Source organism: Nannospalax galili, unplaced genomic scaffold, assembly GCF_000622305.1.
Source record: "Nannospalax galili isolate Female #2095 unplaced genomic scaffold, S.galili_v1.0 scaffold505, whole genome shotgun sequence".
In the NCBI taxonomy this organism is placed as follows: Eukaryota; Metazoa; Chordata; class Mammalia; order Rodentia; family Spalacidae; genus Nannospalax; species Nannospalax galili.
Window position 1 is genome coordinate 741,578 of NW_008352327.1, and position 20,348 is coordinate 761,925.

Below are 20,348 nucleotides of genomic sequence, written 5' to 3' on the forward strand. Positions count from 1 at the left end.
CACCTTGCATACTCTCCTTCAATGGACTTGGCTGGGTAGTGTCCACCTCATAGCAAGTAGCTATGACCTCAGACCTGCCTTGACTTACTTGAGTGCCTTATTCCCACCTTTGGGTCCTCTATGAACTCATAAACCTTCATAATGATTTCTGTCCTTTGAGGAAAGTGTACTGAGGGTCCACTAAGGACAGAGCTTGAGAGGACTCAAGAGAACCAGGCAGATGGTAATGGTTTTGTACAATCCAAGGCTTCTCACAGTTTTTGGTTGCATTAAAATTATTTATCTATTTAGAGTTGGGGGAGGGGTCTCACTCTTTTGCCCAGGTTGGTCTTGAACTCATGGGTTCATGTGATCCTCCTGCCTTGGCTTCCCTGAGTAGCTGGAAATCCAGGTGTTTGTCACCATATTGGTTCTCCCTCCCCCAGAGTACTCAGGATTGAACCATGGTCTTGCATATGCTAAGAACAAATAGAACAAACAGCTCTAAATGTAATAAATTACATTTATTTATTTATTCATTCGTTTGTAGACATGCATGTGCTATATAGCATCCATGTGGCTGTCAGAGGACCATTTGTATGAGTTGGCTCTCTCCCTCTACTGTGTGGTTCCGGGGACTGAACTCAGATCATCAGGCTTGATGGCAAGTGCCTTTACGGGCTGAGTCATCTCGAAGGCCCTGGAATTATGTTGTAGAATGGGAACTTACTCAAGTGCCTCAGCATGTAAATCCTGTGGGAGATAAGATGTCCTGGGTAAAACTGGAGCACCTTTCAGACTAAAGACAGGCAGCCTAGAATCCCTGTCCTGGGATATGGGATTAGGCCTTTCACTTGGGATAAGACTGAGGACTGATGGACGCTTCATCCAAATCCTCCCCCAAACAAGCGTGTGATGGAAGGTAGACCACAGAGCCAGCCTTCACTTAAACAGAGAAAATTGAGACTGTCACCCAGCCTCTGTGTGTTGGTTAGCCACAAGGAGAACCCTAAGGCTGCCGGGATGATTGCAGTTGGAAATACTTGTCAGAGCATGTGCAATAATGGCGTTGGATCTGTTTTACCATTGTGGCATCTTGACACTGTGAGGAAATAAGTGCCTCAGGCCCTTGTGACTGCAGCTCTCTTCTCTCTTTGGGGGGTGGCAACTTCTGGTTCTATGGGTACTGTATGCTTTTCCTCTTTTACTTCTTCTTCTGTGATTCTTGGGTGGTCAAATTTCCATGTGTGCTACTTTGTTTTTCCAGCTGTGCTATGAAGGCTCCACAGGGTCCTGGTTCTGTAGCAGGTGTATACTGTCATCTATTAGTGAGGAGGCATGCACAGTTCTTGACTATTTTTCATCTGTTCAAAAAGCATTGCACTCATCAGAGTGTGCTCAGTCAGGGTGCCACAGACCCCAGTGCAGGGAAGACACAGGTGCACACTGAGGACAAGGGAAGAGTGTGGCAGGACAACAAAGAAGGTACCAAAACCAGTCTTCAGAAAAATCTGGGGAGACAAGAGGCAGTGAGTAGTTGAGTTTACAATAGGCAAATGCTTGCCCTCTGTCCTCTCCCCAAAGTGCCTCCAGCTTGTTGATCTTTCAGGTTCTTTTGTATCCTTCAGAGATCTTCTGAGGGGCCTTCTATGACTCAGGCTGGGTTGGCCTTCTTCAGCTTGGCCTTCATTGCTGTTTATCACATTATGCTCTGATGCTTTTATTTTCTATAGATGCTGGGGATGGAACTCAGGGCCTCACACATACTAGGCAAGGGCTCTGTTGAGCTACATCCATGGTCTTTGGTCTTTTTAAATGTTTTGCAGCCAGGTCTTACTATGTAGCTTAGGCTGGCCTTGAATTTGTAATCCTTCTACCCCTACCTGCTAACTGCTGGTGTGTGCCATCATAGCAAGGTGGTCAGTGCTTTTAAAAATGAAATGGAACAAAACAAAAACCTGGAAAAAACTTAGAGGTGTCCCCAAAACACTAGTGATACTGAGGTTTGCCATCACATCTAGTGAGTCCCATGCCCCTCCTTATAGACAGCTATTTAAAAATAGCTTTGAGGGGGCTGCTCAATGGTTAAGAGCACTGACTGCTTTTGCAGAGGATCCATGTTCAAGTACTAGCACCCACATGGTGGCTAACAACCATCTATATCTCCAGTTCCAGGGGATCCAATGCCCTCTTCTGGCCTCTGTGAGCACTGCATGCAAGAGTAAAATACTCATCCACATAAAATAAAAATAAATAAATGTGCATGTGTATGATTTTTAGAAAAAATTAAAGAGATACGGATGGTAGCATATTCCTTTAATCCCAGCACTCAGAAGGCAGAGGCAGGCAGATCTCTGTGAGATTAAGGCCAGCCTGGTATACATAGCTAGTTCTAGGCCAGCTGGGGCTACAGGGAGATCCTGTCTCAAAAAAACAAAATGAAGGAACAAAGCCATAAATTGCTCTTTCTGGCAATGGTGACTTTAGACGCTATGGCTTTAGACACTTGATTCCTCTCAGGCACCTCAGAACGTAATCCTTTATATTATCATTTTCACATTTCAATGCCCTCTTCTGACCCCCAGAGACATTGCATGACACAGGTGCACTTACATACAGGCAGTACACTCACACACATAAAATTAAAAACTAAAAAATAAAATATTAAAACATAGCTTTGGGGGATGGGGAGATGGCTCGGTAGTAAAGTACTTTCCACACAAGTGATAGAACCAGAGTTTAGATCCTCAGCACCTGAGTAAATACAGGGTGGGTCGTCATGCCCGCCCTACCTATTATCCCAGCACCAGTCAGGTGGAGATGAGGGATCTCCAGAGCAAACTGGCTAGACTAGCTGAATCAGCAAATTTTGGGTTCAAGTGAGCGATCCTGTCTTTATGTAATACAGAGAGTAGTTGAGGAAGATACCCCATGTCAAACTCTGCCCACCATATGCATGCATACATATACACACACCCACACACACACTTGTGCCCACATGCATGAAAACATGCATATATACATATACATACAAAAAAATTGAAAATAAAAATAGCTTTGGCATTGTTTGTGTCTCTTTCCCCAACCCTCCATGCTGGGCATTGACCCCATATCCTTGGGCATGGTAAGCAAGCAGTCTACCACTGAGCTACATCCCCACTCCCAAGGATTAGTCTCTTCTACACCTTAAAAACTTTATTTGTAGACACACATGCCATGCTTGGAATTGTTTGATGGCCAGCTTTTGAGGACAATAGAAGAAAGGAAGCCATGATTTGTAGTGTTTTCTGGTTCCTGTGACTTAAATTCCCACCATGGTTAGTTTCAAGGGAACTGACCTGACTGAGCTCAGCCAGGAGTAGACACACAATGGTTGTATGCATCCTGCAACACCCAGCCATCAGAACATGACTGTGCAAACTTTTCTTCTGATAGAGATGTTCTCAGACTTTGCTTAGGGTCTTCCTCTAGTGTATGTCAAGCAGACCTGTGTCTAGGTCTGTTTTGTGTTTTAGCGATTATATTGTACTCTATACCCAGCTGTCTTTATTGACCCAGTGCCCTTCTGATAAGTGGGCTGGTTGTCTTCTCCCCACGTCTCAGAAGTCTGCATATTCCTGGGGAATGCATATTTTTGTGTGTGTGTGTTCATGGAGATACTCTAGACTGTATGGGAGGCCTAAAGGTGGTCAGTGGCTACTTGGAAAGAACACCATGCTGGCACAGATGCATTGCTGGTTCCCTGTGACCCAGAGCTGTGTTTGGTAACTGGCTGTGGGGAAGGCCTTGAAAGGGAACACTTGGGTTTGAGTTTGTCACCAGCATCATGGCCACTGTGTGCTGACTCTGCAGTGTCATAGCTATGGGTATAATCCGTTATCTCTTCTACAGTTTAGTGCCCATAACTGTCCTTGGGGGCAGTGACCTTACTTTTAGCTGAGGGCTCTGGGTCATGCTTCTTGGCCTTTGAAGAGGTGAAGTCATCTGGGGCAGGTGGCTTGGGATCTTGTGGCCCTCAGGCCCAACTGTCCAATTAACTTTTAGCTCTGACTTTGGCTCTAGGCCTAAGGTGAGTAGATAGCAGGAAAAAATGTATCCAGCTCTGTCCCTGCTTGATAAAAGCCTGAAGGACAAACCCTGACAACTGTTTGCTTATAGAGCTCCATAGCTCTTCTGATGCCAAGTGTAATGCAGAGCAGGCGCAGCTGGGAGCTGGGCAAGGCTCTCTGAGGTATGGTCCTATTTTGAGAACTGAAGATGACGAGATCATATTTGGTGAAGGCTTTTTTTTTTTAAAAAAAATTATTATTACTTTTATGTGTATGCGTGTATTGCCTGCATGTAGGTAAGTGCACCTGTGTCGTGCAATGCCTGCAGAGGTCAGAAGAGGCTGTTGGATCCCCTGGGACTGGAGTTATGGACAGTTGTTAGTCGCCATGTGGGTGCTGGGATTCGAACCAGTGTTCTTAACCGCTGAGCTGTCTCTCCAGCCCCTGGTGAAGGCTTTTGATTTATCACTTGAATGCTTGAGAAACCAAGTGGAATCTGGAATCGGTGTGGATTTTTTTTTAATTAATTAATTTTTTTTAAGTTCTAGAGCTGGAGAGATGGCTTAGCAGTTAGGACCTGGGTTCAGTTTGCAGTACCCACATGGCAGCTAACAACCCTCTGTAACTCCAGATCTGGGGAATCTGACACCCTCTTCTGGCCTCTGTGGGCATTACCTGTACATGATGCACTTACATATAGGCAGAACACTCATACACATAAAAAAAATTTCAAAACATTTAATAGAAATTCTACAGAAGCTGGAAAACATGGGGGAATGATGTCTCTAGTGCTTCTAGAAGGAGTGTGGTCCTACCTGCCCATGTGAAAGGACACATTTCGTGGTAATTTTCAACAGCAGCAATGGATAATGAATATAACTCTGTTATGAAGAGTGTTACTGAGAACATTCTGGAACAGATCTCAGTGCATGTATAGAGTAGCTGTTGCTGTAGTCTTTGAAGGTGCTGGAAAGCAGCAGTATGGGAGTTCTGGTTACTTTACATCCTCACCAACACCTGGTGCCTTCTGGGAGTGGAACTTTTTAAATGATGAAATAATAGGACTTAGTGCCCAGTGGACACAGTGGTCAGCTTTGCAGAGATCGATACTTAGCAGATGCCAATTGGTACTGATGCAGCCAGCTGAGGAGAGGAATGAGGGCAGGGTGGTGCCAGTCTCTACCTGGGCGAATTATAATTTCTCTTCCAGGGAAGTGCCTGGGGTGGTCAATGCTGATGGATTTGAGATTAACACAGAGCTTTCTGCCTGAAGAGTTAGAACAGTGCTTATCTCATCTTTGGGTGGTTCTCATTGACCTAGGTGAATGGTGGGGAAAGCCCAGGTTGTGCAGTCAGCTGCTCAGTCTGAGAACTGCGACCATCCTGGTACTCTGCCCAAAATCAGGTCTAGCCTGGAGCTCTATGTTTGCTGTCTGTAAAGTGATTGTGAACCTGGCTTCCCTGTGGGGTCATGGGTGCCTGGAAGGCCCAAGTTTATTCCCTTAGACAGGAGGCAGAATCAGGCAGTGGTGGCTGCAGTGTGCATTCCTTGTACAGGAGTTGGTGACCCTGGGCTCAGTGTCCATTTGTTCATTCATCATTTATTCATCATTCATTCAAGCTTTATTGAACACATAATATGACAGGGAGGAACACAGACCTCTTAGGCCATGTGCCTGCTCTAATCTTAGCTTTGCCACCTGCAGTCTGGGTGGCTGTTTGTAGGTATTTTTTGTGCCTAGTTTCCTAAGTCTTTTCTCTGTGCGGTGAGGCAGGAAGTGCACACCTCATGCATTCTAAGTACACCCTCTACTACTGAGCAGCACCCCCAGCCTCCAGTTTTCTGATTCTTTTTTTTTTTTTAAATATTATTTTTACTTTATGTGTATGTGTGTATTGCCTGCATGTAGGTAAGTGCACCTGTGTGGTGCATTGCTGGCAGAGGACAGAAGAGACTGTTGGATCCCCTGGAACTGGAGTTACAGACAGTTGTGGGTGCTGGGATTCGAACCCAGGTCTTCTGCAAGAACAATCAGTGTTCTTAACCGCTGTGCTATTTCTCCAGCCCCCAGTTTTCTGATTCTTAGAGGGAGACAGTAGCATCGTCTCCCTCCTAGGGCTGGTGTGGGAATTCTGTGGCATCCTCCCTGTCAGAGCCTGTTCCTTGGCATCCCTCAGTGCTGGGATAGAGATGGTTGCCCTACATCAAGTCACAAGCTTGAAGGGTGATGGCTTATGGATGACTTGGTGGTACATGCTTATAATCTCAGTATGTGGGAGTTTGAAGACAAGAGGTTCAGAAGTTCAAGGTCATCCCTAGCTACAGAGTGAGTTGGAGGCCAGCTTAGGCTACATGAGAACCTATGTCAAACAAAAAGCAACAGAATACTTCCTCCAATTGAGGGACAAGCTCACTGCCCCTCAAGGGTAGGTTCTGCCTTCCCATAGTTCCTTGGGAGAGGTGGCTTTAAGGAGGGTGTTATTGTGCTTCCCTTCTGGGATGAGGGGTAGGGTCCTATGCTGCAGTCACTGCTGCATGCAGAAGTTGACTAAGCAGACTTTGCTTCCAGGCTGAAGTGAGGTAGGCTGAGATGATTCCAGCCACAGAGTGACCCAGGTATGGGCTGCTTGATCCTCCCCTCCTCTCCTGCTTTGCAGCAGGGTTGCCAAGGCACCTCCAGAACTCTGTACTCAAGTCCCACTTCCTGTCCCTCTCCCTTTCCAGGATCCATATCTTCACTCTCACCTTATTCCCAGCCCCTCCAGAATGCACATGCTGCAGCTGATGAAGTTAGCTCTGATGGAAGCCAGAGCCGTGGCCCCAGACAGGGATCCAGAAGCTAAAAATATCTCATAGGCTGATTTTTGCAAGTTAAATGAAAGAGCAACATTGGAGGCATGGCCTGAGGATTCTCCCCAACACTGACCGTCTTATTAGTTCCCCCTGGTACATCCTAGGAATCTGATCCTGTTCACCTGGATCAGGGGGTTCTCCAGAAGGTGCCTTAACCTAGGAGAAGACCAGACCCATATGGAGCAACTGGAGGATGATAGGCCAGAGATGTGGGCAGGCAGGCCTTTGAGGCTCAATGGTCAAAGCAGCTGGGGCAGTGGTGCTGGGCCATAAACACAGTAGCAGTTTGGCAGACCATGGGTGGTCAGAATTACCCCAGGTTCTCTGTCGAGGAGGCACTGGGTTGGAGGCCAGCATGCTATCCCTAAGGACGACAGTCTAGAGTGGACACTGCTCTTTTTGTCTACCACCCAGTGAAATAGCTGGTTTGCATCCAGAGGCGTGCCTATGAGGAGAATTTATCTTTCGATGCCATCCTCAGCATGCGTGGTGAGGAATACAGTAGCTGCAACTGAAGTAGGAACCTTGGAGTAGCGCTTAGTCTCCCCATGGGGCAGGTGCTTTAGACTGGAGAAGTGAGGGGAACCTGCACAGCACTGGAGTATTCTCTCTAGCCCTGCCTCCTTACCCTAACTGTCTGCCTTCCTCTAGCTTCTGCTTCTGGGCACCTCAGCTTTAACCTTTGGGAGCAGGCATCATGTCCCTTTGGGGCTGCTTTGCCATTTCCAAGGAGTCGTTTTGTGATAAGTTCAGATGCCTGTGCTCCTTATTCTGTGCCTGATGCCCTACTCATGAGTCTCACTCTAGAAAATGCCACACAGCTGTCAGCATCTCTGATTAAATACAGATTGTGTGTATACTATGCACTGGGCCCTCTTGAAATTCCTTGTAGTTTACTCACATTCCGAACCCCCCCACCCCTGAGAATTTGGCCTCATCTGTCTCTGTAGAAATAGCATGTCTCAGGCTCCAAGTGAGTAAACTTATGCTCAGAAGAGCTGCAGTGAACACGTGCTATCATAGAACCAGGTAGGTTAAAACCCCAGTGATTTAAAGATTCAAGAAACTGCTGTCTACCTAGTAGTTCAAAGGGGAAACGGTCAGCTGTGCTCCACGGAGTCCCAGCCCCAGGTATCTTCTCCTTGGTCGGCTGTGTCCTTTCCAGGTGCACCATTGCCATCTGCATGGTTAGAGTTGGGTTCCAGCCAGTGGGACTATAGAAGCGCCATGCTCACGACTTTAGACCCAGCTTTAGAAGCGGTTCATATTACTCTCACACTCCCCTGGGGACTCAGACTTATGGTTACCCCTAGTGCAAGGATGCCTGGGAAAGTAATCCTTGAGAAAACTCAGATAAGTATCCCTTATTAGAAACCAGGGTGTTCCAAGTTTTTTCAGATTTGGGAATATTTGCCTCCATATGATGAGATATCTTGGAGAAGGGACTTGCGTCTAAACACAAGATTCGTCTTTCTGTCATATATATCTTATGTACACTGCCCAAAGTTAACTTTATACAATATTTTAAAAATATAATTTTGTGAATGAGATCATGTTTTCTGATGTGGAATTGTCTACTTGTGGGATCTTGTTTGGGCTAAACGTTTCAGACTTTGGAGCATTTTAGATTTTGGATTTAGGGATGCTCAACATGTGACTGGAAGAAAGGAAGATGGATTTTGGAGAACACTAGGTAGCCTTTGACATATTCCAATGTAGCTCTTTGTATATTTATAATTTAAATGTGCCAGTTGTTTATATGCATAAATGGTCATTTATTTTCCACTCTTAAATTTTATTTATTTTTATGTGTATGAGTGTTTTGCATGCATGAATCTAAGTGCACCTATGTCATGCAATACGCAAGGAGGCCAGAAGAAGCATTGGATCCCCTAGAACTGGAGTCACAGACAGTCATTAGCTGTCATGTGGATGCTGGGAACTGAACCTGGTTCCTCTGGAAGAGCAGCCAATACTCTTAACTCCCAAGTCATCTCTCCAGCCCATTTTCACTCTTTAAATCCATTTTTAAAGTTAGTATCTAAAGGAGTAGGTTCTATTCTGGAGTTTTCCTAAGTATGTGTAATTATATTTTTCTCTAATTTATTCCCTTTGTCATTTTGCTTTTTTTTTTTTTTTTAAAGAAAGAAAATCTGGGCCTGGCACACCAAGTCTGCATAGAGCTCCACAGTAATGAATCAGTGCGTCTGTAGAGGAATGGAAGAAAACAAGGAAAGGTAAAAATGAAAGAAAAAGGCTGTGTAATAATTGAGTGCAACACAGAATTCCTTTATGCTTCTATGAGTTAGTAGAAACCTTGAAGAATCTGGAGATTGCATGGGGTTGTGGGTGGAGCTCAGTGGTAGAATGCTCGCCCAGCATGTGTGAGGCTCTGTGTAGGTTTGATCCTCTGTGCTGCAAATGTGTGCGTCCTTCCACATCTCTAGCGTATTACACCAAGAGGTGACACTGTTAGTATGAGGGAAATTTCCCAAGTCTCAGAAGCATGAGTTAGTCTAAATAAAAATTATATGGTCTAGAATTAGACATTTCAGTTCAGAACTGTGGGTGTTCATCCCCAAACTATGATACCTGCTCAGAATATTTACATTTGTGAGTGCTCAGCCCTTCCAGAACAAGCAGGGGCGGACCCCGAGCTTTTTTATGTAGCTTCAGCTCTTACAGTCACCATTTCAAATCCTTTCCCTTTTGCGTCCTTTCTTTCTTCTTCTTCTTTTTTTTTTTTGTGGTCTTTTTTGAGACAGGGTCTCCCTGTAGCCCAGCTGTCCTGAAACTAGCTATGTAGACCAGGCTGACCTTGAACTCACAGAGATCCTCCTGCCCCTGCCTCCTGAATGCTGGGATTAAAGGCGTGCACCACCACACCTGGCTCTTTCTTTCTTCTTAAGAATAATTTTTAAAATATTCTATTATTTTTATTTTATGTGTATGACTGTTTTGCCTGCATATATGTAAGTGTGCCTGTATCATGCAGTACCTGCAGAGGTCAGAAGAGGGCATTGAATCCCCTGGAACTGGAGTTACAGATTGTTGTTAGCCTCCATGTGGGTGCTGGGAACTAAACCTGGGTCCTTTGCAAGAGCAGCCAGTGCACTTAACTGCTGAGCCATCTCTCCAGCTCCTCCTTAAGAATAATTTAAAAAATTTAATCTAATTTTAGTAGTCAATGCATATCTAATTTTGCTATTCAGAACATATATAGAGACATAATCCTTGTTAAAAAAAATAAGACTGGCCAGGCTTGGTGGCACACATCTTTAATCCTAGCAGAGGCAGGTGGATCTTTGTGAGATTGAGGCCAACCTGGTCTACATAGTGAGTTCCAGGTCAGTTGGGGTTATAGGAAGACCCTGTATCAAAAAACAAAACAAAAACAACAACAAAAATGATGCCCTCATTGATCCCACTTTCATTTTCAGTCCTTTACCACCCCTCACTCCTGCTGTCCCCCGTGATCCACAGAGTCCATGTTTGCACTGTGCATGATATGCACATTTCCTTCCTGAACTTTCTCTGGGTGTCTAGATACAAAGAAAAAGTCATTCTTTCTTCCCCTTTATTTGGCTGGCGCGCGCACCTGCATGCATGCGTGTGTGTGTGTGTGTGTGTGTGTGTGTATGTGTATTCTTGTATGCACGTGGAGGCCAGAGGTTCACCTCAGGTGTCTTCCTGATCACTTTCCACCCTATATTTGGAGGCAAGTTCTCGCACTTGAACTCAGAGTTTGCTGAATCACCTAGTTTGGCTAGCCAGCGTGCTTTAGGGATCCTGTTTCTGCGTCCTGTGTGCTGGGTTTACAGGCAGGCTGTCACGCCTACCTGGTATTTATGTGGGTACTGGGGATCCAAATGCAGGTCATTACACTTGTATGACAAATTCTTTTATCTACTGAGCCATCTCTCCAGTCCCCTGTTTCTTCTTTATAAATGCATGCTGTCATGCTATGCTGGCTGACCTATTTTGTAACCCTTTATTAAGTTTAGTACTGCATCCTACAATGCTTTTGGGACCATCTTGTGAATCCCGCTTGTTTTCACACTACAGCCAGGTGCAAGGCGCATTGTGTGAAACTCTCACTGGTTGCTCATTCAGCTACGTGGTTGTTGGATTGGTTCTGGTTTTTGTGCTTATAATAATGTTGTGATACATGCGCTGATATATTTTCTTCCCCTTTTCTTGGCCTGTGGGCATACAGGCAACATAGAATCACATAGTTATCTATGGTGGTTATCAAAAAGAAGAGTTCCTGACCATCCTGCATCTGCATTTATGATCCTAACAAACATTACCAAACCAACCACTCTCAAAGAACACTGTTTGGCTTGCCAGCTGGGTACCAGGTTTCCTGTTTGTCCACCTCCTACAAACCTCAGATCTCTCTTACATTTTGCAGTTTGCTGGGTACAGGTACACAATGGTACCTGTTTCTTCCCTTTCTTTTTCCTCTGGGGAAGTTGATCTCCAGACTCTGTTGGCCTGGTTTCACTCTTGGTGATACTTATAAGCCTCTGTCCTCATAGAAAACCAATAACCTCTCCCAAGACCCGGAGCCCCAGTCCACCTAGGCAGCCCAGGCCTTCCCAGGAGCAGGTACAGCATCACTTTCTCTTCTGAAAAGTATCCAAGTGCACTGATCTACAGCAGGAACAATAGCTTCTCTTTTGATAGCCTGAGGGGTTTTGAAGAGCCCAGGGTTGGATTTCCTGATTTCAGGTGGGTTTATCTACCCTGACCATCACCATGACCATGACTATCACCATCACCATCACCGCCACATCACTGGCAACAGGTTGTTTACTGGGTGTCTTCTCTGTATGGCTCAGTCAGCCTACCTTTCTGCTTAAAATCTCACAGGGGCTCTAGATGGTAGGAATGGTAATGCTCTTCCCATCTTGTAGTCATGGGTAACAAGCAAGAGTTCAGAACCAGCCCAAGCAGCAAAAAGAAAAAGAACAGATTGGCCTCCTCATTTGGAGCTCAGCTCTTACCCAGTGCTCTCATTGGGTAGCAAACGAACCATGCTTGCTCAGCAGTAAGCTCTCCTGTGATGGGACTTTGGAGCTGGCATTCCATGTTTGTGGTTACCTTGGACACCCCCAGCTGTTGCTTTGCCTCTGTGGTATTCTCTGAGTGAGTAGGAGTTGAAAGGAGGTGGGCTGTGTCCCCATTTCAGCATTTAGCCGTGGGCTCATGCATACCACCAGCACCTCTGCTCTGTGTACCGGATCCGTGGCCTCCTCCACACTCATCTGGATATTCCTCTGGAAGGATTTCCCAAGTTGAGCATCTTTGTCATGGGAAGTGAATCTACTTTATTAGAAGAAATGAGCCTATTGAGCTGTGACAAGAGAGGAAGAGTTTAACTTGCCCTTGGTAGGCCTTTGTCTAAAATGTTTAATTTTAGAGGTCATTTGAAGATTGAGAAATTCCAGACAGGGCTGAGGATGTAACTCAGTGGTTATATCTTTGAGTAGCATGTGTGCAGCCCTAAGTTTGATTCCCAGCACCACATAAGCAAAGAAGTCAATAAATAAATAAAAGGAATTGCAGGCAGAATGCAATTTCAAATGTCCCCCCAAGCTCCCCTTTTCTTGTATATTTTAAAGGCATAAAAATTTGGGGGGGGGCTGGAGAGATGGCTCAGCAGATAAGAGCATGTACTGTTCAGTTCCCAGCACCCATGTCAGGCAGTTCACAACTTCCTGTAACTCCAGCTCCAGAGGATCTAATGTCGCCTTCTTGCCAGCAAGGACACCTGCACTCATGTGCACATACCTGCATTGCCACGTATAGACACACATAATTAAAAATAAAATGCATTAGAGCTGGAAGAGATCCTAGATTTATTGTTTCACTCTTCATTATAGTTTTAAGTAGACAAGCCAAGAGTAAGGAAACAATTATCCAAGTTCAAGCTGCAGGAATGTACAGAGGCATTGGGTCCCTACACCCTGACTCTGGCTCTTTCCACAGTATTGCAGCTACCTCTTGTGGGATTGGCTGATCCCAGAAGCCTGATCTCTCTTGTTTCATGACTTGAGTTTATTAGCTGGTAATCCCTTGAGGGAAACTAACCCATTGGTTGATTAGTCGATAGTTTATTCAGTGGCCATTTATTGTATACTACTGCGTACTAATGACAGAAGGTAAAGTAGGCATTCTCAGAGAATTCAGAGTTGGGGGTGAGAGGCCGTCACATACTTTATGAGCAGTGGTGAAGTGGCAAGTCTTGAATCTCTGTTGGCCAGTGGGGATCATGGTAGTACGCATCTCACAGTAAGTCATTGAAAAATATTGCGGTTCGTGGTGTGCCACTTGTTCAGCTCCCGATAAAGGCAACAGTCATTATTATTGTTTATTTTCAGTCCTGTACAGAGTGAAGAACTAGGAAGAGTTTTCTACCAGGAGACTGACAGAGTTAGACTTAGGCTTCAACTGGATAGCTGTTTCTTGTCTTATGTGGATTTGCCTTTAGTGTCTTTCTCCTGTCTTGGAACTCTGTGAGCCAAGACTTTCCTATTTTTCTTTTTTTTTTTTTTTTTTTAAAGCAGGGTCTCAGTGTAGTCCAGGCTGAATGAAACTTAACCCTGTAGCCCAAACTGGACTCAAATGCAAAGCAATCCTCCTGCCTCAGCCTTCCTAGTGCTGGGATTACAGGCATGAGATGCCATGCCCAACCAGGTCCCTCTCTTTTGTTTACTGTTATTTACCAAGGGCTACAGAGGTGTTCACTCATATTTCTAGAGTGATAAGGGTAGGGACTAGAATAACAGGGACCCTCGATCCTTGAGGTGAGACACAACTGTTGGTAGCAGGACCACAGTTTGGCCCAGCACTGGCTCCATTCTCTGAGGACAGAGTCTCTGTGAAAGCACAGCTCACTGACCGCACCTCCCCCTGCATGGTGCTGCCAGACTTCTGAGATGTGTGACGTTTTGTCTTTTAGTGAAGTCACTTTATTGTGAGAACACTTCTTCCCAAAGTGTTTATGATCACGCTATCATTTCTAGTTACTTCCACTTTCTAAATGGTAACTGATCAATTAGATGCCTCAAAACACAGGGTTTCTACATGGTAAAGCTTCAAGGAGTGGTTTTCTGTCTCACAATGATTGTGATGATGAGATAATGTCACTTTGTTGTGCCTCAGTTTCCTCAGCTATGTAAAAGTCAGTGACACTAAGCAAGCAGAATCTGTGATGTTCCCTCAGGTACAGAGAGAACTGTGAGGAGAAAAATGCTGGCTTTTCTGCAAATCGTTTTTATGAAATGGGCTTGTAGTAAAATAGTTACATGGTTAGAACTTAAGTCATGCTGGAGAAAATGGAAAGCTTGAGTTCATTCATTCATTCATTCATTCACTCACTCACTCACTCACTCATTTGCCAGTGCCTCATTACCAGTAGGCTTCGGCACTATGGGAAATGTCCCAAGGGTGGTTTCCACTCAAAAGCTGTATACATACACGTCTCTTTAAAATAAAAGTCCTGCCTGGCTTTACTATTCCAACTTAGTTGTTCTGATTTGCTTTTCTTTTGCTCTGACAAACACCATGACCAAAAAAAGCAACTTGACGATAAAAGGTTTACTTCATCTTTGAGGTTTCAATCCATGATAAAGGGTGGTCAGGGCAGGAACTTAAGTATGAACAGAGGCAAGAATCGTTGAGGAAAGCTGCTTACTGACTTGCTCCCCAGGCTTATGGTTCAGCTACCTTTCTTTTTAAAAATATTTTATTTATTTTTTTAATGTTATGTGTATGAGTTGGCCTGCATGTATATAAGTGCACCCATGTTGTGGAATGCCTGTGGGGGTCAGAAGAGGGCATTGCATTCCCTGGAACTGGAGTTACAGATGGTTGTTAGCCATGTGGGTGCTGGGAATTAAACCCAGATCCTCTGCAAGAGCATCCAGTGCTCTTAACCACTGAGCCAGCTCTCCAGCCCCAGCTATTTTTCTTATGCAGGCCAGCCCATCTGCCTAGGGATAGTATCTCCTACATCAATTAGCAATCAGAAACTGCTCCTCAGGCATGCCTGCAGACCAATTTGACGGTGGTAATTCTTCAACTGAGGTTCTAAGCCAAGATTAGCCATCACAATTGTTGCTTGGTATTCAGTGGAAATTGACTCCAGGACCCCCATGAATACTAACCTTCAAAGGTGCTCAAGTCTCTTATATTAAATGGCAGAGTGTTTGCGTAGAACCCATGTGCATCCTCCTGTATTCATTAAATCATATCTGACTTACCTATACTATACAATAGAAATCCTACTTAGTTGGTAGTTATACTGTATTATTTATGGAATAATGGTAAAAATCGCATTCAGTCCTGGAGCTGCAGATCTGTAATCCCAGCTACTTGGGAGGCTGAGGCACAGGATCAAAAGTTCAAGGCCAGCCCGGCCTGTGGTGCCTGCCTCTTTAATCCTAGCACTCTGGAGGCAGAGACAGGTGAATTTCTGTGCGATTGAGGCTAGCCTAGTCTATTTAGCGAGTTCTAGGCCAGCTGGGGCTATAGGGAAACCTTGTCTCAAAAATAAAGAAGTAAAAATAAGAAAGTAGGGCCGGGTACGGTGGCGCACGCCTTTAATCCCAACACTCAGGAGGCAGAGGCAGGTGGATCTCTGTGAGTTCAAGGCCAGCCTGGCCTACATTTGAGTTCTAGGTCAGCTGAGGCTACAGAGAGACCTGTCTCAAAAAAAGACCAAGAAATAAAAAATAAATAAAATAAAAAAGTAAAAAGAGGCCTGGGGCTAAAGCTCAGTGGTAGAATGTTTGTCTAGCATATGTGAGGCTGTAGATTCAATCCTCAGTGCTGCAAAAATTAAAATCTGTACATTTTCAGAACAGGTGAATTTAAAAGGATTTTGCTGGGCTTTTTGGTGAACACCTATAATTCCAGTTTCAGGATGCTGAGGGAAGAGATCACGAGTTCTAGGCCAACCTGGGCTATATAGGGAGACCCTTTCTTAAAAACTAAACAAACACAGAAATTATTTTGCTGTACACTTGGTTGACTTTGCAAGTATAAACCCCACAGATGCAGAGGGCCCATTCTGGTGGAGCCCATCCTGTGTGCCAACCCTAAAAAGTTTTCTTCTCCTAGAAGGAAAGGCCTTGTATGGTATGGTGAGACCTAGTGATAAGCGTGGGTTCTAGTTCATAGTCAGCCTGGGTAAAATTTTGGTGGGCTGAATTGGCTACAAACAATAATTTGTAGGAGGCTCCAGGAAGGGCTTGATCTAACCCTGGGATTTGTTCCACCTGGCCCTGCAACCCTGCAACTATTCCTCCATTGCTTATGGTTGGGGTAACTGTCTTTTCCAAGATCCTCTTTTTTTTAAAAAAATATTTTATTATTTTTATTTTATGTGTATGAATGTATTGCCTGCATGTACGTAAGTGCACCAGTGTTGTACCATGCCCTCGGAGGTCAGATGAGGGCATCAGATACCCTGGAACTGGAGTTACAAATGATTGTTAGCTGCCATGTGGTGCTGGGAATCAAACCTGGGTCCTCTGCAAGTGCTCTTGACCACTGAGCAACCTCTCCAGCCCCTCCATTATTTATTATTTTTTATTTTTTATTTATTTTATTTTATTTTTTTGGTCTTTTTGAGCAGGATCTCCCTGCAGTCACAGCTGGCCTGGATTCACTATGGAGACCAGGCTGACCTTGAACTCCACCTGCCTCTGCCTCTTGAGTGCTGGGATTAAAGGCATGCACCAACTCTCCCAGATCCTCTTATCAGACCTCCATCTCATTATTAGCCCAGGGCTGTTTTAGTCAATGATTTTTATTAGCTCCTGTTAACTACCTGGAGGACTGTCTGTGTGGGACCTGCTTCCATTCCCTCCACCCTCCTGAGGTTCCGCAACTGGCCTTCATAAGCAGGAAACTCAACCTAAGAGAAGGTGACAGCTGGAAGTGGTGTTTGCAGCCCCTCTGTTCTGGGGCTGTGTGACCTTGGACAAGCCACCTCACCTCTTCACCATTTCCAAGAAGCGCCTTAGAATAGTAGGAATGTAGTTTCCTCCTTAGCAATAGAAATGTCTGGGAGAGAACTGGAGTCTTTCACCAAACTTGTTTGGCTAGTGCTGACTTACGCTCAGTTAAGTGGCATGCGTGCCTTGTCAGAGCCTGTTACAAGATCGGGGTTCATGGAAGCGTTTCTAAACAGAAGACACACACATCAGCTGTTGGACAGATCACCTCTGACACTCTGAATCTACTTAGAGCATCCATTATGTGGCCAGGACATGAGATAGGCATGTATTTTAAAGGCAAGGAACCAAGGCTTAGCAAGGTGAAGGGAAGGGTGGGATTGTGGTTCTACAGTCAAGGAGTGGAAGAGCCAAGACCCAGACTTGGGGTTCTGAATCTCAAGTCTTACTTTCTTATATTTTTGTTCTTCAAACCAAAGTCATCAATTCTTGTTCTGCCCAAAGGCAGGACTTGGAACAGTATTTTAGAAGCTCTCCTATGGCCCTTGTGTGGCCCATACCTATAGGCCCAGCATTCAGGAGGCCGAGGCTAGAGGATCATTTGAGCCCAGGAATTTAAGACTAGCCTGGGCAACATAGAGGCTCCATCGCAACAAACAGACAAACCAACAAACAAAATAATAAAGCTCTCCTATGATGGCATTAGGACCCCCCCCACCTTGCCCAAGTCTCCCAGAGTCTAGTTTCTAAATAGGAAATAATCATATCTGCTTAATTGGGCACATCCCAATAGGCCTTGTGTATTCATTGGCTCCAGACTTCATAGCAAGCCAGTAAAATACATATTGTTCGCAGGGGAGGGAACTGAATTTCCAAGTGTCTGCTTCAAGGTCAATTGTAATTCTAGGTCTTAGATTTAAGCCAGTGTCTTTGATCCTCCCCAAGCTGGAAGCCCCAGGCCTCTTACTACCCCACAAGCCTCTCATCTACTTAGACTCTCATTTTCTTCCCTCACTTGACAGGGGAGCTCAGATCCTTTCTGCAGAAAGGACCAGAACTGCGGCTGCCTCAGGGGTGGGCTCCGGCTTTAGTAATGCTATAATTTTTGAGATACAGAAGTAGGAGTGTTGTAATCCTATTGGGAGTTTAGTCACAGTCCTAATTCCAGGTAGTTATCCTGATGACAGAGGGGACTGCCAGGAGGGTGTTAGGGGTTGATAATGATTCTGACCCAGTTGCTGAAGTTTTCCAAGTCTCCATCTGCTTTCTATTGCTGTGATAAGCACCAGTGACTTAAGCAACTTGGGGAGGAAAGGGTTATTTCAGCTCATACTTCCATGTCACAGGCCATCCTTGAGGGAAGTCAGGAAGGAACTCAAGGCAGGAACTGAAGCAGAAACCATGGAGAAATTCAGCTTGTTGGCTCACTCACTGGACACAGCCCAGACCCACCTGTCTGGGAATGGTGCCACCCACATGGGCTGGGCCCTTCCACATCAATCATCAATCAAGGCAGTCTCTCACAGACAAGGCCACAGGCCAATCTGATTTGAGAAATTCCTCAGTTGAGGATCCCTCTTCCCATGTGACTCTAGGTTGTATCAAGTTGGCAATGAAAATATACCAGCACAATTCATCTCTTGTGAACTTGACATAATCTTCTTTCTTTGTCCCCAAGATCTCATGTTAATATCATAAAATACAATCCAGGTTGGTGTGGTGTGCACACCTTTAATCCTAGCACTTGGGAGGCAGAGGCATGCAGATCTCTGTGAGTTCAAGGACAGCCTCATCTACATGGAGAGTTCTAGGCCAGCGATGGTTATGTAGTAAGACCCTATCTCAAAAAACTAAAGGAAAAATAACACAAAAACAATACAGTCCTGGTCAACAACTCAAAAGGAGGTATCGCCTGTCTGGCATTGTTGCTTGCTATGTAGCCTTTAGCTATTTCTCTTATGAAATTATATTGGCCCCTTTAATCTTTGGTTATACTTTCCTTTTGGGTGTTTAAGGCCACACAATTGGTCCAGATAAACTGATTTATTTTTACTCTTAAGGTCATTTAAGGATCTGTTCCTCAGGGGTCACATGGGCTTGGGAGGAGCCCCTGGCTCTTTTCTTTTACCAGTTCCACCTATGTGAAGATAAGTCAAAGGTCCTTCTCGACCATGGTTGGCTTCTCTTGGAAGCATGGAGGAAATGATTCCTCTGCGTTGACCCTCCTCTTTATAGACTGGACACTGGTTCAAGTCCACCTGATGGGGTCTCCTTGGCCTCCTTGATCAAGAGGACAGGTGACCCACCACCATTATAGGACATTTTGAGAGGTGCTCATAGTCCGCTGGAACTAGTCGACCTAAGAGGGCAAGAAGCAAAAATTGTCCTTTATGTCCCTCTGACCAAATTATTATAGACCTCAAAGTATGTCTGTTAAACACCCAAGAAGGTTAGTTCTACCAGTCTGGTATTTTTGATTACTGTGTGTCATGTAGATAAATCTTGGGCAAAGACCAGTTGTTCTCAGATAAACCTTACCTAGACATATATTTCTTGATCTGCTATGTATAATTTGTCAGTAGGTTGTAGGAGTAATATGGTTCTCTCTGGTTTTCAAAATTAGCTAGGCATTGTTTATCTCTCACATTGTCTCACCCCTCCATCATGGTTTTCCCTCTTAAGGTGCCCCCATTTTCCCCCTTTCTCCCATAATAATACCCTTCTCCTATGGTCCTATGTCTCTTGAGATCCTTCTTTCCCTTTATCCCCTAGGTTCCTTGTATACCCTTCCCTCCCCCCTCCCTTAAACTAACCCAAGTTTTATCCATATCTTCCTTATTAATGTCTGTTCCCTACTGTTCTTCTCTTGCAGGTTCTTTCTTTTCCTTTAGCTCCCTGGTTCCTTTCCATCCTCCTGGTTATAGTCATGTCTGGGTACATACTCATTTATTAGGATTTGGTTCTAGGATCCACATATGAGGGAGAACATATGTTGATTTTCTTTTTCTGAGTCTGTGTTACTTCACTTAGTATAACAGTTCTAGTTCCATCAGTTTGCCTTCAAATTTCATGATTTCATCTTTCTTTACTCCATATAGGTAAGTGCACCCATTTTGTGCAATGTCCAAGGAGGACAGAAGAGGTTGTTGGATCCCCTGGAACTGGAGTTATGGACAGTTGTTAGCTGCCATGTGGGTGTTGGGAGTCTAACCCTGGTATTCTGCAACAAGATCCAGTGCTCTTAACCACTGATTCATCTCTCCAGCCCCAGAACTGCTATTAAAATGAATTCCTCAGCCTCAGGCTATATGTGCTGTCAAACACTTAGACACCAGAAGCTATTTGTATAGATAGGATGAGTCAAAGGGACTCCCAGATAGTAACCCAGCATAGAACTGGAAAATTGAACAGCAGACCCAATCCTATCCAAAGGAATATTGATAACTCATTACCACTAGATGAGGAACAGCTGACCCTCCTAAAACAAAAACCTCTAGA

The 20,348-nt window shown here is 44.7% G+C and overlaps 1 protein-coding gene across 2 annotated transcripts in view; it reads left to right on the top strand.

Moving 5' to 3' along the window:
• Arhgef3 (Rho guanine nucleotide exchange factor 3) overlaps positions 1–20,348 on the top strand; it is a 321,412-nt gene that overhangs the window by 32,191 nt on the left and 268,873 nt on the right. For both annotated transcript variants that reach the window (XM_017802271.2, XM_029554188.1), the window contains exon 2: positions 9,027–9,119. In XM_017802271.2, the coding sequence (XP_017657760.1) occupies positions 9,076–9,119 (44 nt within the window). In that variant the 5' untranslated portion in view covers positions 9,027–9,075. The remainder of the gene's footprint in view (positions 1–9,026; positions 9,120–20,348) is intronic.